This window comes from Phaethon lepturus, unplaced genomic scaffold (assembly GCF_000687285.1).
Source record: "Phaethon lepturus isolate BGI_N335 unplaced genomic scaffold, ASM68728v1 scaffold16311, whole genome shotgun sequence".
In the NCBI taxonomy this organism is placed as follows: Eukaryota; Metazoa; Chordata; class Aves; order Phaethontiformes; family Phaethontidae; genus Phaethon; species Phaethon lepturus.
In genome coordinates, this window is record NW_010515703.1 from 26,508 (window position 1) to 42,200 (window position 15,693).

General features: G+C 45.8%; 1 protein-coding gene across 1 annotated transcript in view; it reads left to right on the top strand.

Annotated features, from left to right (window-relative positions):
• The first annotated feature begins 3,231 nt into the window (after positions 1-3,231).
• The window catches only part of MYO1H (myosin IH), a 28,375-nt gene continuing 15,913 nt past the window's right edge, over positions 3,232-15,693 (top strand). Inside the window, exons 1-10 of the mRNA XM_010295859.1 lie at positions 3,232-3,246; positions 8,636-8,794; positions 9,913-10,028; positions 11,001-11,199; positions 11,797-11,877; positions 12,311-12,490; positions 13,668-13,766; positions 14,107-14,220; positions 14,621-14,692; positions 15,343-15,462. Of these exons, the coding sequence (XP_010294161.1) occupies positions 3,232-3,246; positions 8,636-8,794; positions 9,913-10,028; positions 11,001-11,199; positions 11,797-11,877; positions 12,311-12,490; positions 13,668-13,766; positions 14,107-14,220; positions 14,621-14,692; positions 15,343-15,462 (1,155 nt within the window). The remainder of the gene's footprint in view (positions 3,247-8,635; positions 8,795-9,912; positions 10,029-11,000; positions 11,200-11,796; positions 11,878-12,310; positions 12,491-13,667; positions 13,767-14,106; positions 14,221-14,620; positions 14,693-15,342; positions 15,463-15,693) is intronic.

A 15,693-nucleotide genomic window follows, 5' to 3' on the forward strand; every position in this document is an offset into this window, starting at 1 on the left:
GCAGGTGGAACCGAAGATCAGCACCGGTTTCATGCCTTGCACCGCCCGGCGTGGCCGATGTAGACCCCGCGTAACAAGAAAGAGTTGCTAAGAACAAATCTCTATTGTTCCCCGTCATCTTTAAATGAGTGTCAAAGTAGGCAGGGGGGCTTTGACCGTTAACCGCACAATTTAGCCTGCCCGTTGTGTCCGGCAGCCCCCACCGCCTTGGAGTTTCTCGGATGAGAAAAGGCGGCCTCAGCCCCTTATAAATGGGCCAACTCTTCTCCTTTGTGTGCAGACTGCCCAGTGTGAAATCTGCAGTGACGTTAAATGTTTTCTAATGAATAATTACTGAAAGGAAATGTAGGAATATATGTGTAATGGATTGTAGCGCATTAAAATGTTTTATTTTGGGCACAAAAATGTTGTCCTTCACCAGTGCCGCGATTGTTTCAGGAAGCCTTTTGTGGGGGTTTGATTCTCAATGGATTATCTGTGAGCGCTCGCATTTCAAATAGAAATCAAAAGGGTCCTTTGGCAAACTAATGTTTTTCAAAATGGCAGCCATGAAGCCCATTTAGTATTTAAAGTTTGGGTTTTAAAGAAATGTTTGAACTCTGGAGATTTTCTCACTTTTTTTCTTTCTTTTGATTTATGAAAGTGAAGTGGTTCACCTCGACCTCTCCTCTATTGAGACAGACAGACAGTCATCCTTTAACAAGTCTATAGCAGACTATGCCCTGGAGACAGACAAGAGGCCTTAAGAACTGTTGCCGTTTCCCTAGGCTGTTGATTAACCTTAAAACCCTCTAATTCTGTATTCTTTTGAAAAGAAATTAGGTTACAATGTGTAAATTTTTCTGCAGTATAATTGTATTTATGAATTCTTCCGCCTTGGAAAGTGCGTACAGTAGTGCAAGACGGCCCGAGTTCCTCATTACAGACCCAAGACGTTGCTTTTCCGCAGTGCCACTGCGGCGTTCCCAAGCACAGTCAACGTGTAGCATTTCAGTTTCAGGCTTCTAGAGATACGGGGGCCGGTCTCACCGAAGCGTCTAAAAATCACCTCGTCTTTTTGTTGGCTTTGCTGCAACTGGACGACCGTAACTTGATCGCGTGGTGGAGATCTGGTCTGCTTTGACCTGCTTTATGTGTGGCTCTAGTTTATCTGAAAATTACCCTGAACAGGTCAATTCTTGCGAGCCACGCCAAAGTTTCCACAGTAGGAGGAAAGTATTTTCCCTTCGCCCTGGGCTCGCCGCTGTTGTTGGCTGGGGACATGTTGCTCCAAGTCCTGTTGCCAAGCACGTAGCTCTTTGGCGGTCCGTGTTCTCTCTGGGGGTGAAAAGATGAGGTCCTGGCTCTTCCTGGAGCAGACACCGTGCAGGCAGCTGGCTGCAGCCCCCTTCCAGCAGCCCTATGGCGTGCTGTAATCTTGACCTTGAGGTCGACGCCAGAGTTGAAGGAAGAGACGTGATTGCTGGGACCTGTCCTTGCTCTCCCGCTGACCTTGCCAAGCGGGCTCTGCTTTCAGCAGTGCTGCCTCTTGCAGAACATCTTTCTTTACCACTTTTGGTGGTCGAGCACTGTCACTGCCCTTTTGGGCAACTTCTTCTAAGGGCCTTAGGTGGAGCAGAGCCCGAGGGGCTTCCTTGTTGTAATCCTTGCACTGCCGCCGTCCAGTTTTCAGGACTCTTAATGAGCAAATTCCTGTTGCGCGCAAGGGGTGCAGGACTGGGTCAAGGAGCGCTGCCTCTTGCAGCAAATGAGTATTTCCAAAACAAGAGCTCTGACATTTCTAAAGGAATCTGTATTAGCAGTGTTGCTCCAAGCTCATCTGTCCTGGGCGAGCCTGAGACTCTCACGTCTATTTTAAATCTCATGTCTATTTTAAATCGGATGTCTCCGGAGATGTCTGCTTTCTGCCCTATGTTCCTGTGGCTCGAGTTTTATTTGCTTACATCTCAGGGGTGCAACAACAGAAGAACAGGCAAAAAGGTCATAAATGTTTGGTATCACAGCAGATTTCCTGCGATGCCAGCTGGAGGTGGAGCTGAACAAATAGGCTGCACTGTGCTTTAGGGTCACTGTGTCCAGCGTCAGAGAAGGCTCTGAGTTATGGAGGGGGTGGGAATGGGAAGCTCTTTTGCAGAGATCACAACCCAAGTGTGCTCTTGTTGGTATTCCGTTACCAAAAATTGGTTCCGCTGGGAAACGGATGGTTCTAAATCAACTGTCTGCTCTTCCACTTCTCCATGGAAATATAAATTATTGAGGTATTTTAATTTTTGAATGTCCTTGTTCATAATCAGTATTTATTAGCTGAGGATGTCAGAAATGCCCGTGCCCAAATCAGCTTCCCGGATCGTACCGTTTGCCTGTTTTCCACAATGACTCCAAGCCATACAATAAAATATCTTAACTTCCTAACGTTGCTGTAAGACCAGGCAAAGATACTTTGTGGTGCAGGAAGCGTTCTTCCACTTCTGCAGACACCGCTCTCGCTATGAGTCCCTGTAGGAGGACACCTTCGTTACTGAGTTGGGGTTGGACTTGGGTGTGAAGCTTCTAAAACGGGGAGCTCTTTCCAGGATTGAAAGCATCCGCTGGCGGATGGTTGAACAGAACTGCGAGGTCACTTGCTGCTCCCCATGGATCACTGGCTACCAAATGGGGGGGTTATTCTGCCGATGATTGTTTATGCAGAGAAGCAAACATGGGAAAATAGTTGTTGTGGTGGTCTTTGACAGCTGGAGAGAAAGGGCCGGCATCGTCCAGGAGTCGGCAGCAGTCAGAGGACAACCTGAAAAGTCATTTTTCTGGGGAGAAACTGCCTGTTGCATACGAAAAAAAAGTGATAATCTGTGGAAACTTCGAACTGCAAATTAAGATGGGTTTTGCAGTGACCTCTAGTGGGGAGCCCAGCCGGGAGCTGCGGGAAGGGGGTGAGGAGCCCGTTCAGGGGTGATATATTTTGTGCCTGGATTTGCTCAAATCACCCATCAGAAAGATTAGGGTCCATTGCTTCGTCTTCAAGCTCCGACGTCCCTCTTCCAGCGAGGTCTTAAAATCTCATCAAGCCGTGCTGACAGCGTAAACCTCATCACAGCTTGCGCACTGACGGCGCGTTAGATAATTCATTAAACAAGGAGGATGTTAGCATCCCTGCCCAAGGAGGGAGGTGAGCAAACAGCCGGACACATGATACTTGGTGTCAATGGGTCTTAACTTCATCCCTGTTAACTCTTGATGGAGGAAGTGCAGGTTGGAGAAGGCGTTGACGGGGGATGGCACGCTGCGGCTGGGGGGATGCAGGTAAAGGAGGGAGGAGGCACGTGTGAAATAAAAAACACTTTGTGGGGTGGTGGTAAGGAAATCCAGCATCTCCGGCAGGTTGGGATGGTCTGGGGGGAGCTGTGGAGGATCCCTGAGAAGGTTTTTTCTGCTGTCCCCATGGGAATTGCTGGCCTTGCAGGTGGAAGCGGTACAACTGAAGCCTGGTGGCTTGTATGGCATTTTGCTATAGGTGAGGGTGTTTGCCTGACCTGATGGGTAAGGGGCTACGCTGGGTGAGACGGTGCCCACCTGAGGTTCTCGCTTCCTGTTTTTATTTGCGTGAGCAGCACGTAGCATGGCTGGTTTGGGTTTGTCTAGTGCTTCCAAAATAGGCAGTGGCATCATACCTGATCCTTCTTTCCCCCTATACATTAGTCTCTTCTGTTATATGGCATTAAACCAAAGAAACAGCAATAATATACTTTGGAGCTTGGTGAAAAGTGAAGTTCTGAGCCTCTGGCAAAGATAAGTAATAATTTTGCAAAGTTTCTTCTTAAAAAAAAAAAAAAAAGTTGTTTTCTAGCTGTTCCTTGCCAAGTCTCGTTTGTTTGCTTCTTTCAAACTTGCACCAACTTCGTCAAAGAAACCAGCCTGTTGCTTCTGACCTTATTTTTGCCCTTTTGCAAGAGCTGCACATCTCCTGAATTTGTGTTGTGATCCGACATAAGTCCTTGTAGTTTCAATGTCGATGGACAAATCCCTGTGGGAAAAGAAAACGCCCTCCTTGTAGCGAGGGAGAGACTTTCTGATAGAGCTTGCATCGCGGTAGGCCAGAAGGAAATCTCCTGGCTCTTAAATGGTGAGGAAAGGAAAATAATCCTTGAAAAAGAGCAGTGTCTTGCTGGGGTAATGTGCACGGGTGAGTCCCGGGGGGGTATCTCTTACCGGTGGTGATACCAGGTAAGCACAAAACTGGTGGTAAACTTCCAGAAAGGGGGTGGGGGACAGGGTGGTAAATGGTACTGCAATAATTAAACTGCCTGACCTCAGCAACAGCGAAATACTGGGAAAATCTGAGCACAAAGCAGCCCAGAAAAGAGTTTGGGATTTTTGTCTACCGGGGAACAGCGTCGCTTACCAATTACCGTACGAGTGAGAGAACTGGGTTAAGGAAACCTGATCGGGCAGATGGCCACTGTGCTTCAGGCTTACTCTTTCACGATTCCCGCTTGGGGAGGAGGTAAAAGTCTCTTGTCCAGCTTGTCCTGAGTGCTTTTTCAGGAGGATAAATCCACCTTAAGTTGTTTATAGTCCATCTTTCTAGTAAAATGACAAACTCGAACCTTGTCAGGCAGTCACTGTGCTGTGACCAAACTGGAGTGGGAAAAAAAAAAAAAGAGTATCAATGGTTTGGGGGGAAAAATAAGGGGAAATAGTTCAGACTGTGAGATGGTTTGAGTCCTATGCTGCCTTAGGTCAATCTCAATTTAAAGTTTTCATTTTACGTTCTTTGGTTGGCCTGGTCCAGGGTATCTGTAGAGGAAGGGGGTTTCAGGGCATTATTATTTTGATTAATACGGCATGCATAGCTTGAAAGTGAAACTGTTCCCACATTCTCTCTGCTTGCAGTAGTTCTGCCAAAAACCTGCTTTACCCTGGGAGAAAAATCAGGTGATTTCTTACTCGGACTGTCAGAAATAACTGGAAATAACTGACAGCTGAAAGAAAACAGCAGTCGAGCAAGGCAGGAGGCCTCATACGCCGTAAGACCTAAAGGAGGTGGTATGGGATGCTGCGGAGGAGATGGTTCCTCCTGTCCGGCACGTTCACGCGTGGCCGTTGGGCACCGCAGGCACCTGCACGTGATACGGTGGAAACGTCTGGGTAGGTCTAATTCGGGATGTAATGGCTCTAGTGCTTGAGGCTGCTGGCTCAGAGCCGCTGCCACGCGTGCTGGGGGAGGCATCTCCATGGCTTGGCTGGAGAGAAGCGCTGACCACGCGTGGAGCGGAGGGTGTATCGTGTTCCTGCAGCCAGGCCAAAGCCTCTGCTTTAAAAATGCATTTGCAATTGAATTCAAAGACATCTCGTAGCTGGTGAGGCATGCTCAAGTTCGAGAAGCCATTCAACAGCCCTGGTTTCATAGGTTTGATAGCTTTTAATTCTCTGTCACCGGATACTGATTTTATTACAGCCTGAACATGCTTGATTTGAGAGATGCACGGCCTTACTGGCCTGCGGCGGTGGCAAATTCCTTCTGTTCTTGACCCGGAGCTAACACACAGCTGCTGAGCTGTGTTGAGCTGTGTTGAGCTGTGTTGAGCTGTGTTGAGCTGTGTTGAGTTGTGTTGAGTTGTGTTGAGTTGTGTTGAGTTGTGTTGAGTTGTGTTGAGTTGTGTCCCAGCCTGGGCAGGTCAGCCCTACCGCTAGGGGCTGGGCTCCTGGCTCGGCTGCCCTTGTAGCAAGGTCAGGGAAGCCAAAATGATGAAGCCAAAAGCTTCCCTGCTAAATGATGAAGAAAGTATCAGGGCAAAACAAATAATAATAATCTACCGCTAAACTCTGGCATTTTGTTTATGAAACACATACTTGTGTGGGTTAAATAAAAACATTAACCTAGCAGCAACTTATGTGGAGCAGATAAAGTGTGTTTAGAGGGGAAAAAACAAAAAATCTGTAGATTGCACTGCCAAATAATATTGAATACTACTCAGGTGGGACAGACACTTAACAAAAATAATTGCTCTGGTAGCTTGCACTATAGCCGCCTGTTTGTCTCATTTGCAATACAGCAAAGTTACAAGATTTGCTAAAACCGTTTGCAGACTGGGTCTTTGATTTGGATATTACCGTGGCCTCTATGCTCAGTACACAGCCAGGTATGACTGAATGTTTTGTCACCTGTGTTAGTCCAGAACAGAGAGACTGAAATGATTACTTTTATCCCACTTCGTACTGCACTCCGGAAAGCCACTCTGTCAAGTCTTCCAGTGATTTTGCAAAGCTGTAATAATCGTTTCTGGGAGGTGTCACAGCTACTGGGGTGAGTAGTGGTGTGGGAACACCAGCAAGCTTGAGTGGGCTACTTGGTTTAGAGGCAAGTGTTCAGAATGAAAGTAATGACCATGGCTAGTGGTTTGAATGTTTCTTAGGTTCTTGAAGTTTGTAGAATTAAATTAAATGTTTAACAGGACAACGAATAGGAGATTTTTTTCAAACTCTTTCCTTCCCTTCACCCCACCGTGTTCCTCCCTAAGTAGTAGGGTCTGCACAGGTATTGGTTTGAGAAGCTAATTCATTCTTTATATTGTCTTCCAAACCAATGGAACCTGAACTAAGGACAAGCACAACAAATGGATAAGATATGTCATGTGCAGAAGAAGGAAAAAAAAAAAAAAGGCTATTGATATTAAAAGGAAGAAAAATGTAGGTATCTTCCTGGCAGAAGAAAGAAGTTGTCACGGTCACATTACGCCATGGCTCAGGAGAAATAAGGAATACAACCTCCTACCAACCTGGAGCTGGTAACAGAGTCAGCTGGAGGAAGTGGATGTAAAAGGCAAAAAAGTAATTACTTGTGTGTGAAGTTAGTGCGGGTATGATTATTTATTTTTAAACTGTGATAGGATTTAAATAGTATGCTTTCAGAATATCTCTCTGGAGCATTGTGGTAATGTTACTGCTGAATATGGATCTCAAAGCTCAGATCACTCTTTCGATGAGATATGGATGGATGTAAAGAACAGGCCATACTAAAAGTAAGACTCACATTAAAATTCCTGTTTAAGAGCTGACTCTTCTGAGTTTCCCTCAGTCATAAATGATATTGTGAGGTTGGGTCCTTTGCTCTTCATTTTACTGAAATCCTGCTTCTAAATCCCCCAAGCCTTGGTGTACAAAGTGCCGTTGTCTTCCACCAGTGCTATGCAGGCTCATCCCAAAAGCCTACCTCCAGGGTCAGGGTTTGCCAAAGCTTAGCAAAAACATTTTACGTTGTGCCTATTTACAATTTGCAAAGCGTCTGCTTAAAAAAAAAAAAAAAAAGTGATGTGACACTGCATAAACAGGCCATCACTGTCCTTTCAATGCTTGTTCAAAATCTCGCACACAATCACACAATCTTCTTGAGCAGTGGAGCAGCAAAACGTAAAAAACCCAATGTCATGAAGGGCAATATGAGAATAGCAAAGGTGCTGGGCTCATGTGCACATCCCGGAGTCCGAGGAGCTGCTGCTGCTGGCTGCTCAGCCGGGCTCTCTCGCCTAATTTGCAAAGCCTGGGAGCTCTGAAAGGTAAGCTCCTCAAAATCTATTAACTTCATTTCTGTCATAAGGGGAGTATTTTATGGGTTGGGGTAGGAATTCTCTGAACTGTCATCCCGGTGTCTTTAAAAAAAACACCAAAAACCTACTCTGGCACATTTCTTACTGTAGAATAAAGAGTATCCTGTTTGTCTACTTGCTAGGATGAAATTATCAGCTTGATTTAATTACATAAACATACAATTTGTTCTTATAGCCTGGGAAACAAGAGCTGGATCCTCAGCAGTGAGTATTTTCAGTATAAGGTCAACTTCCATGGTAAAGAATGGGAAGTGGAGTCTGCAAAACAATTAACGTTTTGTTAGTGCCGTCTTTTTTGCATCTTTCAGCCTCTCAAGGAAGAGGTGGGGTTGCGTGCTGGCGAAGGCTTAACTGTTTCTCCAAGTCACTATTTGATGAGTTTTACCAGCTCGGTGGCCTCGCTGCGCCCTGCCCGCGTCTCTCGCTGGCGTGTGGAGACATCTGCTGCCAGCTCTGCAAGTTGACTTTGATCTGCCCGTGGGAGGCACTAGGAATAACGAAGCAGTCTTGTGCAGAGTAGTGTGGTAGGATTAATCTCTTTTTCCCTAAAGGCCAAGTCCAACGCAGCCTTTTCTGGAGATTCTCCATTTTCGTAGTTGTGTTTTAGCGTTTCGTAGTTCGTAGAAACGAACCGTTTGTCTGATATCCTCCACCGTTAACTTCCAACTTTGTGCTTGCAACTGCTGTGTCTAGAGTGAGTTAATGAGTGTCCCAGGTCATAACTGCACCTTCGGAGTTAGGTTTGTCTCAAACAACTGTCACGTTAGCGGGGGCTGCCTGGAAACTTTGGTCTTCCTCTCGGATCACAGTAGTGAGTCTCAGATGTCTTGACTGGAAAGAAGTTGGTGTGCAAACTCTCCTGGTATGAAATTGCCATCTCTGGGGAAGGTGTTAGTAACAGCTTGGATAATAATCTCCTGGCATTACCCATGCAAGGTTGGTTTGACCCCGGGGTACAGGGAAGGGCTTGGCTGACCCTTAAGGTCCCTCTCTGCTCTCTCCTAAATCTGTTTGAATAAACCTTTGTGTTGTAGAAAGAAGTGGTGGAAGATAACACTGACGCAAACATGGAAGGGGCCCTGATAGCCCGGGACAGAGTCGGGGTGCAGGACTTTGTGCTCCTGGACTCCCACACCAGTGAGACTGCTTTCCTGAGCAACCTTCGCAAGCGATACCAAGAGAACCTCATCTATGTAAGTGCTGCTCATGTAGATTCATGTAGCCTGTGGCAGATGAAGTGTCCCTAGGTGTGGTATGCATATATTTCTAAAAATAAACAGTTGTCGCCCACCTAGATGGGGTGCAAGCTAAAACTGCAGGAGCAGGAGGCACCATCAATACAGAGAATACTCTCACAGCTTTGGTTTTATCGTGCTCTGAGACAATAAACCTTGTTAGATGTTAGTAGTACCCGGCAGAGTGACCACCCTGTGGCAGTCTGGCTACTTAACTAATGAAAATAACAGTCTCAGCCTGCTCGGAGTTGCCTTACAAAGATCCAAACAATAGGCAGTAGCGTTTCACTTTCCTATTCCCTTGCTATCTTTGAAGGCAAGGCAGTGCTGAACATGGTATCTCACTTGTCTGAGAAGTGCTGAGTCCTTCGTGGTGCAAGCTAGGATGACTTCACAGCCGTGTGAAGGACTTCTCAGCAGCCTCAAGGTTATACATTGGCTTACAGGAGTGGCAAGTAGTATCTAAACAAGTCCTTTGCCAAACGAGGACTGATATTTGTCTAACACTAATGGGATGAATTGAAAAGAAGGTAGAACAGGGCATTCTGGTGTGCTGAAAATGTACACAAAAAAGGGAAAATATAATGTGTCCTGAAATGTGTTATTTGATCACCCTTCACAGTCAAGAAGGAATTTTCTCTGCTGAACAGCTGTCTAAGGAGTAGACATACTACCGGGCTTCCTTCACAGCATGAGTTATTGGTCATTTCCAAAGATTTCTATGAAACAGAGTTGGGATAGTAAATGCATTATTGTGTTCACTTTAAGTAGGAAAAAAAAATTCCATAAGCATCATAAGATATCAAAACCTTATACATAACACGTAAAGCTCTAAGCTTGATTTTTATTGTTCAACTCTTAACTGGGTAGATTTTGCAAAGTTTCATGTTGGCTTTGAAGTAGTGATGTCTCTGGCATTTTCTTGGGTTACTTTTTTTTTCCTTTCATAATGAGTTCTGTACCATCTTTTTCAGTGGTTCTTACATAATATCCTGATGTACTTGATCCCTTTTTGGGAACTGTCATTGTAGTGTTGTAACAGGTTTCCCACCTGTATGCATTCTTTCTGCCTGCAGACATATATTGGTACTCTTCTTGTTTCTGTCAACCCTTACAAAGAGCTGGATATCTACACAGTGGCACAGATGCAGCTTTATCGAGGGGTAAACTTTTTTGAACTGCCACCACATCTGTAAGTAGAACCCTTAGGATTTCAGTTTGTATCGATAAATTGGGTTTTCTCTGTAATGCGGTCTACTAGCGACAAGGATGTGTATCCACAGTCACTAGGGCTGGTGAATTTTGTAGGTAAGGGTGGTGTTTTTTCTCTGTCTTCTAGCTGATTGTGAGAGGAAAAGGAGGGAAAAAAAGGATTGCAGAAGGGATGTTGGGGAAACTGCAGGGGAGGAGTTATCCTGAAGACTCTAGTCTTCAAGACACTAGTCCAGACTAGTGCTTAGTGTGTTCTGCTCGTTACACACAGCCTAGTCAGACCACTGCCTGACTGTGTCTGTGGGCAAGTCAACATCTTTTCCTTCCGTTGTCCAAAACGCTCCGGTCATGTTGCCTTGTCCTCCGAGGCCCCGTGTCAGTGCAGGCAACCCCAGGACTAGCACAGTGCTCGTGTGCAGCCTCCACCTGGACTTCCCAGGCGGGGAAGAAACCTGAACTTCTGAACTTCGAGCTGGAATTTTTTTGATGGCCAGATGGTTGGGTGGTTGTTCGAGTAGGTTTTTCTTTTTTCTTTTCCTTCCTTCAGTGGCATATTGGTGAAAGCTCCACTGTTGGTTATCTTTGTATCTGCCTATCGGCAAAAGTTGAGATCTTCCCTTGACTGGAACCAAAACTGGCTCCTCTGCTTTGGAAGAGGGAGTCCCTGCTGTGTGTAAACTGAATTCACCAGGAGTACATACAGCCTGGATAAATTCTGCAGCAGCAGTGGGTAAAAAAGAACAAGCCCTATCTGTCCCTCACATACAGGCTGCGTTTTCACTATGAGGCTTCGAGTCAGTCTCGTGTTTTGAGCTGTGCTTTCCCATCAGGCCCAATACCTGTAATGTTAGACGGGGAATAAGTATTTCTGAAAAACCTTTGATACTCCGCCTCCTGTCGCCGTTTCTGATGGACGCTTCTCCTCTGAACACTTCCCGTGATCCTTGTCCAGATACGCCATAGCTGACAATGCCTACCGGGTGATGTGCAGTGAGTACAACAACCACTTCATCCTCATCTCTGGGGAGAGCGGAGCTGGGAAGACCGAAGCATCCAAGAAGATCTTGCAGTACTACGCAGTAACCTGTCCAACTACAGAGCAGCTCCAGGTCGTCCGTGATCGTCTGCTACTTTCCAATCCCGTTCTGGAGGTAAAAACGAAATAAAGGTACAAAATGCAGAAGAGTTGGCGTAGGTGGCCGCACTCCAGAAGACTTCCATGCAAGTCTACACACCTGCACCAGGGAAGGGCCTCCTGTTATACATGACTTTGCGCCAGCATACGTAACATAAATAATAACGTACATGTGACCTCTTGGCAGCAAAACCCCCGAAAGAATGCTTGGGCTTTAATATTGCTTAATGTTTAGAAATTTAAACTTGAGTTTTATAGTGGAGGATAGCTGAAACCTGGGAGTGCAAGGAACTGTGCAGTGTACCACAGTTCCTCACGGCTTCAGCTGTAGGTCGTACAAGAAAGAGCGATAATTTGCTTAGCTGAATTCCACATTAAAGCTAGGGAAATACATTAGTTTAGAATTAGAGAATAATTTAGGTTGGAAAAGACCTTTAAGACCGTTGAGTCCAATACTGCTAAGTCCACCAAGTTTGTATTTCTTTAATCCCACTAAAATCAGTGGTAGGACTCGGCTGATGCAGCAAATCTTTATTTCTGGAGCTTTGCCCTTCCGTGGGTGTCAGGCTCTCAGTAAGATGAGAAGTGACTTAATATATCTGTTTTTCCATAGGCTTTTGGAAACGCGAAAACATTGCGTAATGACAACTCGAGCAGATTTGGGAAATACATGGACATCCAATTTGATTTTAAGGTGAGAACAAACTTAATGGACCGCTATTAAAACAAGCTGTATCAGTGAACCTCCTGGACACTTACCAGGCAGCGCAGAATTTGTTAAGACTTACACTGCAGATTTCTGACCCTAGTTTTACAGGCGTTGCATTTTGCAGGTAAAGTGACTAGTTATGCATCCTGAAAGCTTCCTATATTACTGGCAATACTGCCAGCGCTCAGTAGAAAGCTAATATAAATTGTAAAGCGCAGGTTACGCTAGAAGGACAGCAGACTCTTTAGATACAGCTTGTACTGTTGTGGGATACTAACTCTTAAACACAAGACGGCAGGTAAGGAACAGCAGAAACGTGCTTCTCCTGACGCCGCTCCTTGTTCCGAGGAGCGGAGGAAGAGCTGTCGCAGTAACGTTATTTATACCTGTTGGTGTTGACCTGACTCTGTTCTGCCAGGGAGCTCCAGTGGGAGGGCACATCCTCAGCTACCTAATTGAGAAATCCCGAGTTGTCCATCAAAACCACGGAGAAAGGAATTTCCATATTTTCTACCAGTTACTAGAAGGCGGAGACAAGGATCTCCTTTGCTGGCTTGGGCTGGAGCGCAACCCCCAGAAGTACGCGTATCTCGTTCAGGTCAGCGCGAGCGTGTCCCTCTTGGTATCTTACGTCTCGAACTGTGGGGATTGCGCATGCAGCTCTCCTCACATGCGAAGTGAGCTGCTCGGGGAGCCCACTGCCTGTCACGGCATGGCAAAACTCACCGGCAGGTTGGTTGTGAACATACTTGCTCTGGGGTTGTTGGACACCGTCCTACCCTGGGTGCTTTTGTAGAGGAACTGTTCCAGCTGTGATGGCGGCTTATAAGGGGTAATACCTCCCATTGGATCGGCTGATATAGTTGTGGGCACAGAAACAAGCTTTTGGGCAACAAGACTCGGTGACAGCCAGGCCATTGGAGTTTAAAAAAAGTAATTTTCACCAGGTTTCTTATTAATTGTGTATTCCCTGTGTTCTGTGTGTGCGGAATGGCTTACTGCTGCCATCCGTACTGCTACTGTGAGAACATGAACACTCTTAAGCAAGTGTCACCAAACCATTCGAAGACTCTGGTCCCTCTGGTATGGTCAAGGCACTTCTTGATTCATTGAGAAGAGTGGTCTGAGCCACCATACAGCGGAGTAGTCTGCAAGTTACACTTTGTGTAAAGGCATCTCCTCTAACACCCCTGTGTCAGGACCTGGTATAAAATGAGTTTCTCAGGATTCATGGACCTCATGTTATAGAGGTCCATAGGTATGGTTATGCAGTGTACAGCTCACTTGGTGGTAGTGCTCTCTGTTTCATTTCTTCCTTGCTAGTGAAGAATACTTGAGCGCAGCAGATATTATTACCATAAAAATGGAAGATGGCTGTAAGCTCAAGCTCTTCACAAGACTTCACAATACACCTTCAGCCTGATCTAGTTGAAGATGTCCCTGCTCATTGCAGGGGGGTTGGTCTAGATGACCTTTAAAGGTCCCTTCCAACCCAAACTATTCTATGACTTAGCCATTTTATGGTAATCACTATCCAAGCTCAATGACTTAAGTTATTTGAAGCTTAAAGTATAAGCTGAAAGATCTGATCAAATGAGCCACTTTCAGGATTAGCAGGACTGAAATAAACTTGCTACCTGTTGCAGGCTGCATCTGTACAGGCTGAGGAAACTGCAAATGAAAGTAGTATGCCCAGTAGTATGCTGTGTTTGTCGCCGATAACAAAATTGCCTTGCCAATGAATTGTACTAACTGTTCTTTCTTTTACCGTACAGGGTCGATGTGCCAAAGTGTTTTCTATTAATGACAAGAATGACTGGAAAATAGTCCGCAAAGCTTTTTCTATCATTGACTTTACTGAAAAAGATATAGAGGTATGCATGTTAAGAGGGACTGGGCCTACCAAAGGGAATTTAAGGAAAGACAGCAGTGCACCCCTTACTTAAAAGTGACGGAAACACTCTTGCTTGGGAGAGATATTAAGGATGGAATAGGACATAATTTGGGGGGGGCAGGGGGAAGGTGTGGGTGAAGATCTCTATCCCTTGGTACAGCATGATGGCAACTGGTGGTAGCACATCTCTGAAGCAGGTTGTCTGACTCGCCTCCTTCAGTCTAGCCAATATTCCGCTTAGTAGCGCACGTAGGAAAGATTAGAACCGTCCCACGGAGCTGTGGAAACCTGTTTTCTAATGCTGTAACTCTTGTTATTAGCATCTCTTTGGAGTTGTTGCTAGCGTCCTGCACCTCGGGAACATTCAGTTTGAAGAAGATAGCAATGGGCATGCCATCATTCGCGACGGCACGCAGATCAAATGGATTTCAAAGGTATCTTGCTCTTCCCAGATAGTGTCAGTACTAAGACTGTCATGAAGAAAGTCTTAACCTTGCTGTGTTTTCCTCTTAAGGACCAAAAAAATCTGTTCCCAAAAGCAGAAGGATAGCTATATAAATACCTAGCTCTTGCTATAAATGATCTTGAATTGTAGGGCCCCTTTTTTCCGTAGCAGAGTGACAGCATGCTTGGATGAGTGTCAGCATCTCTCTGAAACTTCCTTGCTTACTGTTGCTCGAAGATGAGTACACCCGAGATCTACCATGGCTGGCATCCCTCCGAAATGAATGGGGATGGATGGGGGGAGTTATGCCCTATTGATCACACAATACTGCTTATTTAAGCACCCTCCTGCTGGCCCTGCTCTGAGTGCAGGTATTTCTTTCTCCGCAGCTGCTGGGTGCGCACTTGTCCATCCTGCAGGAAGCCCTCACCCATCGGAAGATCGAAGCCAGATCCGAAGAGGTATCGAGGAGGCATGCGGGCTAGCGGTGGTGATGGAGGAGGAGCTCTGTTCTTAGCAGCGTTACAGTAAAACCAGATCACTCTGGCTGTCTCTCTCCTCCATATAATATTCCTCCTCCAGCCTGAGACGTTAAACTAAAACATACTGCTGGTATTGGAGTTTTACTGCAGAACAACGTAGTAACTCTTAAAAAAGCTAGGAACAGGGACTTGTGTTTGAGCTGAATGATGTCCTTTTGTTCAGTCCCTGGAGGGCTTCCTGGGAGACTGGGCTGCATAAACAAAGAAAAGCACGAGTAAAAACCGTTCTTTGGGCGGTTTGTACCAAAATTAATAAAATAAAATTTGTACCAAATTTAATAAAATAAAAGTAAAAGGAAGACATAATACTTCTCCCCACTTGTCTAAATTAGTGCTCCCCGAAAAGTAGTAACAGAATCCTGCTGACTTGTGTCCGTACACCAGACTGAAGTCACTCTGACGGTAAATAAAGCTGTAGGCAGCCACAGTTCAGGTGGGCTGAGCGCTGTGCTGTGGTATGCGACAGTAGGGCTGGTTCTCCAAGCCACAAGGGTGAACCAGCTTTGCCGAAGCTTGCTCTGACCCTCTGTGGTGCTTATCATCTCTGGCATGTTTTTATTTCTTTTTAGGTCCTAAGCCCATTGAACGTGGATCTGGCATTCTATGCTCGGGACGCAGTAGCAAAGGCAATTTACGGGCGAACTTTCACTTGGCTAGTCAACAAAATTAACGGCTCTCTAGCCAACAAGGTTGGTTTCTGGTCTGGCGTCCTCCTAGACACTGCGTGCTCCTAACGTGCTGAGCAGCGTTTCTCTTGTGAGGCCCTACAGCGCTCGTCACGGAACCTCTTGATAATTGATCTAGGGGCATCCCACAGCAGTGAGCTGGAAAACTGCATAGTTAGGCGTGGAAGGTGGCATGTTAAATAGTTCTGGCAGTTCACTACCTGCTTTAAACTGGCCGCTCCATTGGTACACGAC